The sequence below is a fragment of the Chenopodium album genome, chromosome 11 (genome assembly GCF_948465745.1).
Source record: "Chenopodium album chromosome 11, dcCheAlbu1.1, whole genome shotgun sequence".
NCBI lineage: Eukaryota > Viridiplantae > Streptophyta > Magnoliopsida > Caryophyllales > Amaranthaceae > Chenopodium > Chenopodium album.
This window is the reverse complement of record NC_137844.1, coordinates 53084539-53098875: the sequence shown is the minus strand read 5'-3', so window position 1 is coordinate 53098875 and position 14337 is coordinate 53084539. Positions and strand designations below refer to the sequence as shown.

At 34.7% G+C, this 14337-nt stretch overlaps 2 protein-coding genes across 2 annotated transcripts; both read left to right on the top strand.

The window, feature by feature from the left end:
- The first annotated feature begins 5172 nt into the window (after nucleotides 1-5172).
- On the top strand, nucleotides 5173-6928 carry LOC145566847 (uncharacterized). Its single transcript, XM_081626134.1, has 3 exons — nucleotides 5173-5581; nucleotides 5681-6317; nucleotides 6544-6928. The coding sequence occupies exons 1-3, from the start codon at nucleotides 5173-5175 to the stop codon at nucleotides 6926-6928; spliced, it is 1431 nt and encodes a 476-aa protein (XP_081482260.1).
- Nucleotides 6929-9431: 2503 nt separating this feature from the next.
- Nucleotides 9432-11845, top strand: LOC145569179 (uncharacterized). Its single transcript, XM_081628536.1, has 8 exons — nucleotides 9432-9476; nucleotides 9554-9638; nucleotides 9856-9915; nucleotides 9999-10076; nucleotides 10186-10875; nucleotides 10989-11126; nucleotides 11211-11291; nucleotides 11379-11845. Exons 2-8 carry the CDS (start codon nucleotides 9555-9557, stop codon nucleotides 11529-11531), a joined length of 1284 nt encoding a protein of 427 aa, XP_081484662.1. The 5' UTR covers nucleotides 9432-9476; nucleotide 9554; the 3' UTR covers nucleotides 11532-11845.
- Nucleotides 11846-14337: the final 2492 nt, after the last annotated feature.

The following is a 14337-nucleotide window of genomic DNA, read 5'->3' as shown; positions in this document are numbered from 1 at the left end:
ACCATTAAAGTATGTTGGAGGAAGGGTGAGTATTCAAGAGCATTTACCAGATGATTTTGATGCTTATTTTTTAAAAGGTTTGATTAGAGGTTTGGGATATGATAATGTCATCAAGTTACATTACTATGATCCTAGTAAAGAAATAAGAATGGATGAAGGGGTTCGGTTTTGGATTACGGTTAGGGCTGGCAATCGGATCAGGTCGGGCCGGGTTCGTGTTCGGGTCAGGTAATTTCGGGTCAGATACCCCCTGACCTGAACCTGATCCATTTAACATTTCGGGTTGAAAACCTCAACCTGAACCTGATTTTTTCGGGTTCGGGTTAACCTGAAAATGACCTTATTTGACCTGATTTTTTGTTAAGATTTAAGTAAGGTTATTTTAACCTAAAATTAACCTGAATATGACCTGAAATTAACCTGAATGTGACCTGAAATTAACCTGAAACTGACCTAAACAACTAAGTTTCAAACCACAAAGGCACAAACATTCAATGCTTCAAACAATCAAATCTAACAAAAAGTCCAAATAAAACCAAAAGTAGTCTAAGTAAGGCACCTAATTATCAATTACAAACCAGAAATTACAATCCAAACAAGTTCAAATATCTAAGTTCTCAAATAACATTAGAGGATTCAAAAGGGCTTTCAAGTTTTTCAAAGTCGGGTGATGTAGGTTGCGTATCATTCTTGTTCTCTATGTCAAGCTTCATAATTGATCCACAAAGCATTTCCAATTGAGGATCCATAGAGTCTACAAAACACACAAAAAAAAAAAAAACAAAACAAGTAAGTTACCATCAATAATACATGCCAACATAAGAAATAAAATCAGATTACATTATATATAAGTTACCTTGCCCAAAGGCCCAATCCCTTAAGCAAATTATAGCCTCCACTGTATCTGGCTTCAATGAACTTCTATAACAATCAAGTACCCGACTCCCGGTACTAAAGGCTGATTCAGAAGCCACAGTTGATACGGGGACAGCAAGAACATCTTTAGCCAATTGAGATAAAACAGGGTAACGAACTGAACAAGTTCTCCAATAAGCTAAAATATCAATGTTGCTGGATCGAGGCATAAGTGGCTCTTCATAATACATTTCCATCTCTGATTTCATAGCCACAGATGTTTGCTCAACAGAAAAATCATCAAAATCCTATAAAAACCAAATCATAAATATCAGATTATATTATTATATAATCAGATTAATATCAAATTATATAATCAGATTATAATCAGATTATAATCAGATTATATAATCAGATTATAATTAGATTATTTAAAATCAGATTATAATCTGATTATATAAATCAGATTATAATCAGATTATAATCAGATTATATAATCAGATTATAATTAGATTATTTAAAATCAGATTATAATCTGATTATATAAATCAGATAATAATCAGATTATAATCTGAATATATAAAATCAGGTTATAATCAGATTATACAAATCTGAAATCAGGTTATAAACTTATAATAAGATTATATAAATCAGATTATATAAATCAGATTTCATAATGCAACAAAACATTAAATCATATTTCATAATACAACAAAACATAAAATCAGATTTCATAATATGATAATACAACAAAACAGATAAGGGAAGAAGTGTTTACCTTCATAAAATCATCACAAGGTTCCTTCAAAACCTCAGAATCAGTAGATTTGACATTTACATTGCTTGATGAAGAATGAGATGCGGCATACGAATCGTATAGTTCCTTTATAGAATTGCTAACTTTAGAGAACTCAAGCTCATATTCAACACCATCCCCATAGATCCTCTTGTAACCCCATTGGACACATTGAATCTTATATCGTGGATCCAACACCACAGCAACAGCCATAAATGTACTAAAATCAGCCCAATACTTTCCAAATTTGTCAAGCATCTTGTTAGCCATTTTTTGCATAAAAAGATCCGAACTTATCTTTTCATTTTTTAATAACAATCTAACCTTTAAAACATTAGAAAAGTAAAGATTGGAAGTAGGATATTTGGTTCCGGAAAAGGCTAGTGTGACATCATGAAACACTTTCAAAAACTTGCATATTTTCTCCACTCTACCCCATTCTTCCGTGGAAGGACAATGAGCATAGTTGGCATCAACTTTTTGAAAGTGAATTAACGCTTTTTTGAAATACAAAGCACTATCAAGCATCATGTAAGTAGAGTTCCATCTAGTGGGAACATCTTGTTGTAAAGATCGAGTTGATTGAAGTTCAACATGTGCTACACAACTTATAAATCTTTGTTTTCTAGATTGAGAACTCTTACAATATTTAACACTCTCCCTAATCTTACACACAGCCCCATCAATCTCTTTTAAACCATCTTGAACAACTAGATTAAGAATGTGAGCACAACACCTTACATGAAAAAATTCCCCACCACAAATCAAATCAAGTTCCCCTTTAAGATTTTCAGCAAAAACATCATTTGAAGAAGCATTATCTAATGTAATTGAAAAAATGTTTTTTTGAATACCCCATTCCTTTAACAACCCATACACATGATCACATAAATGAATACCGGTATGAGGGGGAGCAATGTAAGAGAAGTTCAGAATCTTTTTTTGCAAACACCAATATTTATCAACATAATGAGCAGTTAATGAAATGTATCCATCAGTGGTTATGGAAGTCCAACAATCAGAGGTCAATGAAATTCTACCAGAAGAAGAGGCCAACACATTTTTCAATTGCTCCTTTTCTTTTTTTTGCATCTTAAGCACATCAGATTTTATGGTGTTTCTTGTGACAGGTTTGAAACTAGGATTCAGATAAGAAAATAACCTCCTAACACCCTTATATTCCACAAATTGAAAAGGCAGATCATGCTCAACAATAGCAAGACACAACAATTCACGAAAATAGGAAGCATCAAATTCAGGCAATCTATTCCCTAAACCAGAAGATGTTTTCTCTAAAATCATTTGACGAACATCCCTAAATGACCTTTGTTTACAATTTTTAAGATGACGATGAAGATTTCCTGTTCCATTCGTACTATTACCATTAAAACTTACACCACACTTTTTACATTTGCAAATCAAATTACCATTTGCATCAGGCTCATCCAGAAACTCAAAGTGCACCCAAACATCAGAAGTAAGGCGACGTTGGCGTTTCTTACCAGTAACAAGCACACGAGGTTTACCAGGGGAAGCTTTCTGGCTTTTGCTCTTCCTCTTAACATCCATTGTTGAATTAATTTCTTCCTCCTCTCCGGAAGAAAGTTCTTGAACATTGTTGGACATAATTACTTCCTGCCAAATTACATTAACTAGAATTACTTCCTTTATCGTCCAAAAAATTCATATAATCCATAACAAAATCAATAAATCAATTTGTATAATTAGCATAATGCTTATATCATTTTGTATAATTACATAAAATCAATAGATAGCATGAAAATAACAAAGTTAATTCGAATAATCAATAAATAACTTCGTATAATTACATAAACTAGAATAAATACGCATAAATCCAGAAATCAATTCATATAAGTACATAAACAAGCATAAATTTGCATAAATCAGTTCGTGTAATTATATAAACTCGCATGCATTCGCATAAATCCATAAATCAATTCATATAATTACATAAACAAGCATAAATTTGCATAAATTCGTATAAATCAGTCGTGTAAATGTGTAATTACATAATCTAGCATAAATTCGCATAAATCAATTCATATAGTTACATAAACTAGCATGAATTCGCATAAATCCGTAAATTAATTCGTATAATTACATAACCCAGCATAAATTCGCATAAATTAATTTGTATATACTTGTAAAATAACAAAATCGATTCGTATAAACTCACAAATTAAGAACAATAAGCAAGAAACGTACCTTATAAGAGTGAGAAGATAAGAATTGTAGTCGAATTCAACAATGGTGAAGTGATTTTAGGGTTTTTGAAATTTTGAGCGTGCCGTTTTTGAGGAGAGAGAAAATTAAAGAGAGAGAACAGAGAAGTGGGTAAGGAGTAAGGACGGCTGATCTAAAATGTGGTAGAAAATGAAAAATTAGGGTTTTCATTTTATATGTAGAAGTAGAACCCTCTTAAGAAATTGGGCTGGGCTGCCTAATTTACAATGTTTACGATTTTTTTTTTTTTTTTACTTAAAATTGTTCGGGTTCTCAGGTCGGGTTCGGGTTGACCCGACCTGATTTTGACCTGAAATTTATTTCGGGTTAAGTGGGTCGTTTTCGGGTTGAGATTTTCAACCTTAACCTAACCCATTTAATTTCGGGTTCGGGTTCGTGTCAACCCATTTAAGTTTTCGGGTCGAAAATCTCAACCCTAACCCGCTTTTTTCGGGTCGGGTTCGGGTCGGGTTTTCGGGTCGGGTCAGTTTTTGCCAGCCCTAATTACGGTGGTAATACATTTGATACTTTCTTGAATTTTCTTGTAGAATACAAAATAGTACATGTATTTACAGAACATGAAAGTATTAATGATGATACAAATAGTGTTGAGGTGATTGATCATTATGATAAAGAAACATTGTGTGAATTTGTAAGCACCGAAAACGACCCTCTAATTGATGAATTGGGTGATGATATCAATGAAGTTGAGCATTCTGATGAGCAAAGGGATATAGTGGGGTTGAATAATTCTCAATGATGAGGTTGATTATGATGAGGATAGAACTGATCATGAAGATGAAGAGGTGCAAGATGCAAGGAAAAAGATAAAAGAGGACAAACAAAATGAAAGGGAATGTATGCATGAGTTTGCATCATTGAGTAGATTGGCTGCCAAGAAAAGTAGTGATCAAAATTCAGATATGGGTAGCGATTATGGTGATTCTTCTGAATTAGACAGTCCATATGATGACTCAGATGAAGAGGATTGTGGTTTTCTTCTCCCACCTCCTGCAAAGAAGAGGAAACCTAAGGTAAAAGCAAGTGCAAGTCAGTGTAATCCTAGTGTTTTTGTTCTTGACACTCATTTCTATGTTGGCCAACAATTTGAGAATGCAATTCAATTCCATTTAGAAAAGCAATTACTGACTATTGTATAAGTCAGGGTAGAGATGTCCATCATTTAAAGAATGATAAGAAAAAAAATTGGGGCACATTGTAAGGCTAAAGCTAAAGGTTACCCTTGAAGAATATGGGCCTCTTTGGATGGTAGGTCCATGACATTTGTTGTGAAAAATATTAATCCTGAGCATAATTGTGGGAGATTATCAATAGTGAAAAAAATTACAGCTTCATGGATTGCATGGAATTATCATTCTAAGTTCAAGATAAATCCCTACATAAAACTTCGAGAGATTATTGACACTATTTGGACTGAATTGGGTATTAAAATATCTTTATTCATGGCTTTGAATGCAAGGAGAAAAGCTCAAGCTTTAATACTTGGAGAATATAAGGAGCAATATTCTTTGTTACATAGGTATGCCTTAGAAATAAGAAGAGCTAATTCTGAAAATACTGTGAAATTGCAAATGAACAACAATGTGTTTGAGAAACTTTATATATGTTTTGCTGCAATTAAGAAAGGATTCTTAGCTGGATGTAGGCCTTTTATTTCTGTTGATGGTTGTTTTCTAAAATGACCTTTTGGGGGGCAATTATTGATAGCTATTGGGAGAGACGGGAATAATCAAATGTTCTCTATTGCATGGGCTTGTGTACTAGTTGAAGACACTGAAAGTTGGAGTTGGTTTCTACAACTATTGGCTGATGAGTTGGGTACTATTGATGGAAATGGGTTCACTATCATGTCCGATAAGCAAAAGGGTCTCCTTAAGACTATTACCATCATGTGGCCTAAAGCGGAGACAAGGTGTTGTGCAAGGCATGTTTATTGCAACTTTAGACAAGTATTTGGTAGTGGCTTGGAGTATAGAAGAAGATTTTGGAGAATAGCTAAAAGTACTACAGAAAATGAATTCAAGGTAAATTTGAACCTTTTCTCTAATATTTCTGTTGCTGAAAGTCAAGACTTGCTGAAAAGAAATTACACAAAGTGGGTTAGAGCATATTTCACTCCTCAATCTCAATGTGACAATGTAGACAACAATATGAGTGAAGTGTTTGATGCTTATATATTGAAATTTAGGCATAAACCTATTATTACCATGCTTGAGGAGATTAGAGAGGGTTTAATGGAGAGGTTACATAAGAAAAGGGATTACATGGCTAAAAATGATGTTCTTATATGTCCTAGAATCCAACAAAAGCTTGAGAAGTCAAAAATTTTTGCAAGAGGGTGGTCTGTATTTTGGGATGGTCACTTTTGTTACGGTGTTCGAGAAGGGGTAAACCAAGTAAGGTATGTAGTAAGTCTTTTGGAAAGAAAGTGTAGTTGCAATGCGTGGTAAATAAGTGGAGTCCCTTGTAACCATGCTATTGCAGCTATTTGGAAGGCCGGTGAACATCCAGAACATTATGTTGCCTCTTGCTTCACGAAGGGAACCTACTTGAAGGCGTATGAGATTCCTTTAGAACCCTTGAACGGTCCCCAACAATCGCCTACATCCCAATATGATCCTATACAGACTCCATTGGTTAAAAATTAATCACCGACCGACCGTCAAAAGAAAACCGTCATTGGGTGAGGTTGATGGAAACATGAGATTGAGCAAGAAAGGGAGTATTTTTCGGTGTAGTAATTGTAGACAAGAAGATCATAACAAACGAAGGTGTAATAAACCTTATGTTGCTAACAAAGAAGGTCCATCAGCACATCCCTTTAATGATCCATCTCAATCTTTAAAACAAAGGCAGCAGAAGCAAAAAAAAAAGAAGCAAGAGCAAAATAACGCTGCACGAGATCTTCCAACTCAAGAGTCACAAACTGCGGTATCAAGGCATCATAAGGGACATGATCTTGGATTTCAAAGACAAGCTCTAGTAAGTAATTATTTTAGTTTTCTTTTATAAGCCATGTTATTATATTATATTAATACATGAATACCCTGATGTTAATTTCTCAATATTATTAACAGTCTAAATACACAATTGATATGCAAGCAAGCACTCCATCAAGCATGACAACTCACTATCATCATGCAAAATAGGGATTCAAGTTCAACAAAGGGTGAAGATGTTTCACCATAGTCAGGTACCTAATCAAATTATTTTCTTTTTTTTTTACATGCATCTAGGTATTAGTCATAGATTCTTTGAGTTACATTATTTGCATGGGGGAAATCATCTTGGAATCTTGTTATATATTACATCTATTTGCATTTCTTGGTGTACATAAATATTGTTGGGGTATAATAATTGTACTTATAATAATGATACGAGTACTTGTGAACCTCATTCACACATTTTAATTATTAATTTAATGTAATTTTTTTTGTAGGGATTTTGAGCCGTTGAAAATGAGTTTTTGGTACTGACAACAAGTTGATGGGTTTAAGCAAGAAAAAACGAAAGTATATTATTGCCTAGTATTGTGGATTTGTGGCAGTATTGTTTTTGTTTAATGTAAAAAACTTCTTTTTTTTTTGTTTGGAAGGATGTTGATTTAATTCTCCTTTTATAAATAGTTAATTATGTCTTGGGTTTACCCTTGGTTAAAGTAACAGAAGTTTGGATAGAGGTCCCAAACGATAAAAATTGTGAAACTTTAGATCCCAATAGTATGCTTAACTCTATGTATCACCGTGTATATAGAGTGTCATATTATGTATGCACGCATGTGCGCCTAAACGTATAAGCTTTATGGTCGATGATGTTGCAGCAATTAAAGATGGAAAATTAATGGCACATTATATATAAGAACATGTGATATGATGTCTACACATTTAATTTGCATAAACGATATCTCTAAACACCTCGAAATTGTTGGAAATTACTCATTATAAGCAAGATAATCTTGCTTCGACGGGAAAATAAGGCACCACAACTGGCACCAAAGATCTCTTGATCTCAGAGCTGTTCTTCGAATCACTAGTTTTCTTCCGGCTTACTGGTGCTTCTTCACAAGCACCTTGATGGGTGGAAGATGAGAAGCAACTAAACAAGCTAGAAAATGAAGGCATTTTCAAATATGTATATATGTACTCGTATGTTGCAAGTTGTGTTAAGATTACGATAAGCTAGCTTTACAAACTAGCAAGAAAAAAAAATGATAAGTATATTGTTGCAAATGATACCTATGCTTTGATTTTCAAGTTTATAAATAGATATTGAGTAAAGGTAAATTTAGGCATACTTGGTGAGTTGGTGACAAGTAAAAAAGTTTATGTCATATTGCATGCATGTATGTTAGATGAAGTATTGAATTACGTGGAAATTTTTAGGAGTATTACAAAAATAGTAATATGAAAAGTGACACTAAATCACCAATCATGCGATTCCACTCGATTAAATGTGATAAAACATTAAAACGATAAGATTAAATAAATTTTTGTAATAGAATTTCAGATTTTGGACGTCTTATAGCATATTATACCGAGGAGAGTAGTAACAAAAAATGAAGAATAATAGCTCCATATATAAATAGTGATTACAAGACTAAAGGTTTCTTGATATTTTTCATCTTGAATTGGGCTTATTCATGTGAGTGTTTAAAGTAGAAGATAAGCTTAATTGATGATAGAAATCCTTGTGTTATGTAGGAAACTTACCAGTCAATATTGTCAAAGAGAACTATGAGTACAGTGATACAGCTTAAGTCAATACGTCATACTCTAATTCAATTCATCGACATAAATAGCATAGTCAAAGTGCAACAGATCACAATTCTAATTTAGCAAACAATACTTGATTTATGAGATGCAAGTAAGTGACACAAGAGCAAAATCAACTAAGGGAATCACTCTATTATGGTTTCAATTTCATCAACATCCTTAAGTCGTTCTTCCTCTACTGTCTTTGAACCCATGAGTCTGCGCCCCTTAAACATGAAAGCAGCTTCATTTTGCATTGATAAAAGCTTACGATATTTATTGAACACCTTAGACAATAGACAAGTTTGTCTCATTTTGAAGGCATAGTCCCTGTGATTCGGACTCACCACTCTAAGAGAAATACATGATGGTTCAACTATGCTTAAGGAGGAACCTAAAGGATGTAGGGGAAAAAAAAAAGTTACAACAATTGTCACCACAACATCTAAAGAGCTCGAAGCCCTTGTTGATAGATATAAGGCAAGTGCAAAATGAAATCCCAGAAATAAATAATGCTTTAAACCGAAATACATGTTCATCTTTTTGATTGACAAACAATGTTAATCTAGACCTATTATAGGTATTTCGCACAGCAATAGTAAGGACTGTCAGGTCATTTCACGCAGATGACATGGATTACTACACACTCTTTGTGGTGACTCCTCATGCCAAATCACGCGGGCCGTTTACACTGTCGCTAACTCATTGTTGACGTGGTTTAACTCAGGTTAGGGGTTACAATGTTCAAACCCCTATTTTTTTCTATCAATCATTCTCTTCATCTCAACACCGAAATTTGAAATTTTTGGGTAAGTCTTCCTTCAGATCTTGTATGTCAAATTTTCTATATTTCATTGTGTAAATCCTACTCCAATGTCCAGATTAGTATGGGTCAACATGGTTTGGGAAAACGGGGTCGATGTCCGGATACTCAACAAATTGCGGAAATTTCAAGGACATGCTCCGATTCAGTAAGTCATTTTTTTGAGATTAATACAATGGTTGCTTCGTTTTTAATTGTATGTATTCACTTTAATTGCATCTACAGAAAATCATATACTCAATATTTGTGAAGTATTTCATTACCGTATCGCTCTTAATTTTCAATTTTAATATCATAGCTTAGACTATTGATTCTTTAATTTTGCTAAGAAATTGGAGAAGATGATACTTTTCATGTAACTGCAGAGGCTAATTGGTACCGGAATGGTTCCAAAAACAATAGAGTTACATCCCGGAATGTTCATGGTAATCAGAAAATGTTGTAAGAATCCTAAACTGCAATTGCTACAGTATACATTAAATTACCTGACTTGGGATATGTATTGTAGGATGACAGTTTGACTTTGGGGGGTGTTGTGAAAGCAAAAGGGCAAGTGATTAACCAATACTCCTCTGCAATGCGTAGAGTGAGTTTCATTCTCATACTTGTAAACATTATCTAGATGATTGTATTGCTTAATTAAAGGCTAATTTAGGCTAATGCATACATATTGACCTGTCATACATGTATTGCAGCCCCCAAATATGACTTGTCGGGTTGAGTCTTTTGGAAGAATATGCCAGAAATTTGATGAACAGAGGAAGCGATGGGTTTGTGATATGGGGTTTGGGGGGCTGCTACATTTTGCTTCACATATGCACTTACCCCGACAGTTAGCTTACTGGGTAATGACCCGTATTGATCCTATTAATCGGTGTTTCATTGGAACTAATGGTTGTTCGATTTCCTTTTCGAAGAATCAAGTGCATTGGATCTTAGGAATTCCTAATGGTGAGAAGCCAGTGCCTACATCCAAGGATATGTCAGGTGTAGTTAGGATGAAGGTCCAAAAAATTTTATTAAAGTACGGGAGGTCGTGGGAGACAAAAGCTAATAAACATTGTTCTAGGACATATACTTCTGTTGGCATTCCTGTTACAGGGATCATGATGGATAGATTGGAGGGTCACTTTGATGCAGACCAGGAAGAAGAATTCAAAACCTTGTTCCTAATTGTGTCCTTGCAAATGATTTTGTGCCCAACACAATCTCCCAGATTGTCAACAGATTTGTTACCCGCTCTGAGCTGTTGTATGGACAGCCAACACTATGATTGGTGTGACTTGGTTCTAAGCAAATTTTTGGAAAGTGTCTCCAATTTTGCACGACGGTTTTATGTCAATGGATTTGCAGGTGGAAGCGGTGGCTGTTCAATTTTTGCAGTTGTGAGTACCTCACATATGGATTTTTCTGGTTTGTTGTTGAGTTATATATTGTTGGTTTACACTGTAGATTAAATAGTTGATGTGATTATATCTGTTAATTGACCTCATTTTAGATATTCTATCTTGATCGATTAAACTTGGATCCCAATGCTTGGGATACGTATCCACGAGTGAAGGCTTGGACCATGCAAAGAATTGGTTATGCTGGCAAGCTGGACCGAACTTATACTGGTGACTATGGAAAACTCGGTGTACGTTCAATATCTCCGTGTCCTTACTCTGTGGTTGTGGTGCGTTACTTTTAACTAACAGATTGATATCGTTGTTTAATGTAGGTTATTGATGTGGCTTACGGTGAAAGACATCCTAAGCTAGCACGGGACACATCTGGACCACCTCATTGTCCAACTTATGATGTGGGTATTGTATTTTGGAACCATTACACTTCACGTCTTACAATTGCACCTTTTCCTTGTAATGAAATGTCTGTCCTGGTTGTTTAGGATGTTTCAGCACTCGTACCGAGTAATGGTAGAGGTAGGCGTAGACGGTCAGATTTAAATGGGTTACGTTGGCGTTCGAGGTACTTGTACGATGGTACCTCCCCCTCCCAACCAGGTGACGATTCAACAAATGCGGAAGGTGATGAGTATTGAATGTTATACGTTGTTTGTTTGTGTTTTAATTGGCTCATTTAGTTGGTAGAAAAACTTTTTACTGTGTGTTTCAGATTCATGTACAATTGTTCTCACTTCCAAAATACATGTCCTTGCAACTACATGTCTTCATATTGTAGTTGTATTCTTATGGTTATACTTTGTTATAACTTGGGTTTTAATTCTTGATAAGTAGGGGCCCAAGTATTGAGTAGTTTGTCAAAGTGATGTGGCCCATCGAAATTGTATTCATTGTACTTCTGAATTTGTAATTTTAATGTTGATTTTTTCATAAATGGCCAATACGCAGAAATGGCCCAATTGCATAAGTGACCCTTTTTGTATAAATGGTTCTTTTGCATAGAATCATGTACACATTTATTCATTGAAGGGCTTCTTTGCAGAGGAAATTTAAAGAACCGATTTGGTTATCCACCATTCATTCATCCTCAAATTACCAACATAAAAATAAACAATGCCACATTGTTAGGGGAGGCCAAATTTAACATCTGAGATACATAACTGTTCTTCAACTACTTGCTAAAACATACATCATTACACGGTTCCTTGCAAGGTTCAAACCTTCCATCGTTTAAAATCAAAATAGGTCCTCTTTATGCCCTATTTTGCAACTATGATGCACTCTAACGTACTATTGTTCACTCACACCTCCAAGCTAAAGACCCTTCCAACTCATATAAATGATACTCTAAGAGTTGGCGGACCCATACCAGTCAGCTCCACAAGCACCTTCGCATCCTCTTCAACACCTTCACCGCTGATGAACTCCGGCACTCCTTTCTTGATGTTGCATGACGTTATCTTTCCACGACTATCTTTCCTAATATGCATTGTGGCCGTCCAGCTCTGACTTTTTTGTAGCTGTACCTTACAGGGGTCTTTCAGTCCTCCAAAATGTGCCCGGGCAAAGTTAACAGGGACGTTCTGCATAATAAGAACATGAAATCCGTGTGAATACCAATTTTAATGAGAATAACCACGGTCAACACTATTTTTTAAACCCTGTTGGCCACATGTAACGTCAACAATTTTATTAATCCCTGTTGGCCACATCCCAGCATATAAGTAATTATAGATGACCTTCCACATGAGTGTTTAAAATTGAACTAAAGGGCTAAATGCTCCAATAAAGGGTGACTCATCCAGATTGTGACTAATATGTGTGACATTATTGGACTACTAACTCTACATAACACTAAAGTTTTTTTAAGTTTTATGTTGTTCCTTTATTATTATTCTGTGAATTTGTATGCATTGACACTTTGACAGTAGCCACCTAAGTCCCCAACAAATTTCTTTCATTATAAGCTAGAGTATGAAAAAAAATAATAAGTGGGACTTTTAAATTGTAAACTTACAATAGTTGGTTTGAAAATGTAGTTGTATAGGAAGGTGAATGTGAAGGAGTTGACCATGTTTGGTGGTGGGTTTTGTACCACCCTATCATCAGTAGCATCACCACCTCTGCCTTCGTCGTCGCTTGAGTCAGATGATACCAGTATAACCTCACCGGTTATATCAGACCCACCCCTCCAGATAACAACCTTGAATAGGTCATCATCTTCTACCGTTACGTTTAATATGTCATCCACAAAAATCCCATTTTCCGCAACGAAAACCTCCCAACCATCTCCCAAATAAAATTTATGTCCAGTTTTAGTGTTGACCCTTATGATTTTCACATCAAAAGTCTTTGAATTATCATCGTGTCTCTGAACATGAGCCGTGTTTCCCCCCTGGCGCGTAACCATGTCGCTTATATACTTAGGGAGACACTGCAAAGAATGTCATTTAAGAATATGAATTAGTAAGAATGTCAAAAAATGTATGAAATCCATTGCAACATTTGTTCAACAATAGGCTTACCACAAAGCTTAAATTTCTCTGCTCAACTCTGACTGTAAACCACGCCATTAGCCTGCTGTACACAAACAAACCTACACATTACTCATTATATCAAAAGTACAAGTTAATTTTCATATAACTAGGTAATTTGTAATGTAAGTTTATTATTCATTGTTTTATAAGCATTTCTTATTCAAAATCAATGTTAATAATTCACAATTGTATGGATACCTATGTTCCCACTACAGATCATTTAATCCATTTATCAAACCAATTACTCGTATATCTAGAATATAAAGACTACCTTCCATACAAATTGGACTATTCTGTATCAAATCCCAACATTTGAACAATAAAATATCATTGTCTTTCAAAAAACAATTACAAAATCAACAAACAAAGATCTGTAATTAACTTCATTCGGACTTTACGTTTACTTAGTCCATGGTGACCATATATGACATTTTTAAAAATAAACTAATCCACAGTTAACCTCCATCATAGAAAATGATACCAAAAATTTCAAACATCTTCATTTTAATTATCATCTACCACACTAATATCCTTACCCATTTATTTGAAGATCTAAAAAATATGAATACATGATATTTGGAATTTAAATTCAGTAATGGATCATTTGGAATTTAAATAAGAATTTTATTTCTTTATTTGGGCCAAATTCCAACACATCTAAAAATAATACCAAAATCAGATATTCCACATGACACCTTCAAACATAGTCATTTCAAATTCTAATCTAAACTTCCACACTACTTTCACTTCCACCACCTCATCCTCAATGGTTTCTCTCTCCTCATCCATGGTTTCTCTGTCCTATTATATTTCTGACTACCCATTAACCGCTGCCGCCGCCACGGCCGACGCAATCGTCGACCCCCCAAAACACATCAATGTTTGAACAGTTGTGATTCAAATCTTG

Coding starts and splice junctions, on each gene's coding strand:
- LOC145566847 (XM_081626134.1), top strand. CDS start 5,173: ATGACATTTGTTGTGAAAAATATTAATCCTGAGCATAATTGTGGGAGA. Junction 5,582..5,680: donor GCCTTTTATTTCTGTTGATG/GTTGTTTTCTAA, acceptor CTTGTGTACTAG/TTGAAGACACTGAAAGTTGG. Junction 6,318..6,543: donor GAAGGGGTAAACCAAGTAAG/GTATGTAGTAAG, acceptor GATCCTATACAG/ACTCCATTGGTTAAAAATTA.
- LOC145569179 (XM_081628536.1), top strand. CDS start 9,555: ATGGGTCAACATGGTTTGGGAAAACGGGGTCGATGTCCGGATACTCAA. Junction 10,077..10,185: donor ACTCCTCTGCAATGCGTAGA/GTGAGTTTCATT, acceptor CATGTATTGCAG/CCCCCAAATATGACTTGTCG. Junction 11,292..11,378: donor CTCATTGTCCAACTTATGAT/GTGGGTATTGTA, acceptor CTGGTTGTTTAG/GATGTTTCAGCACTCGTACC.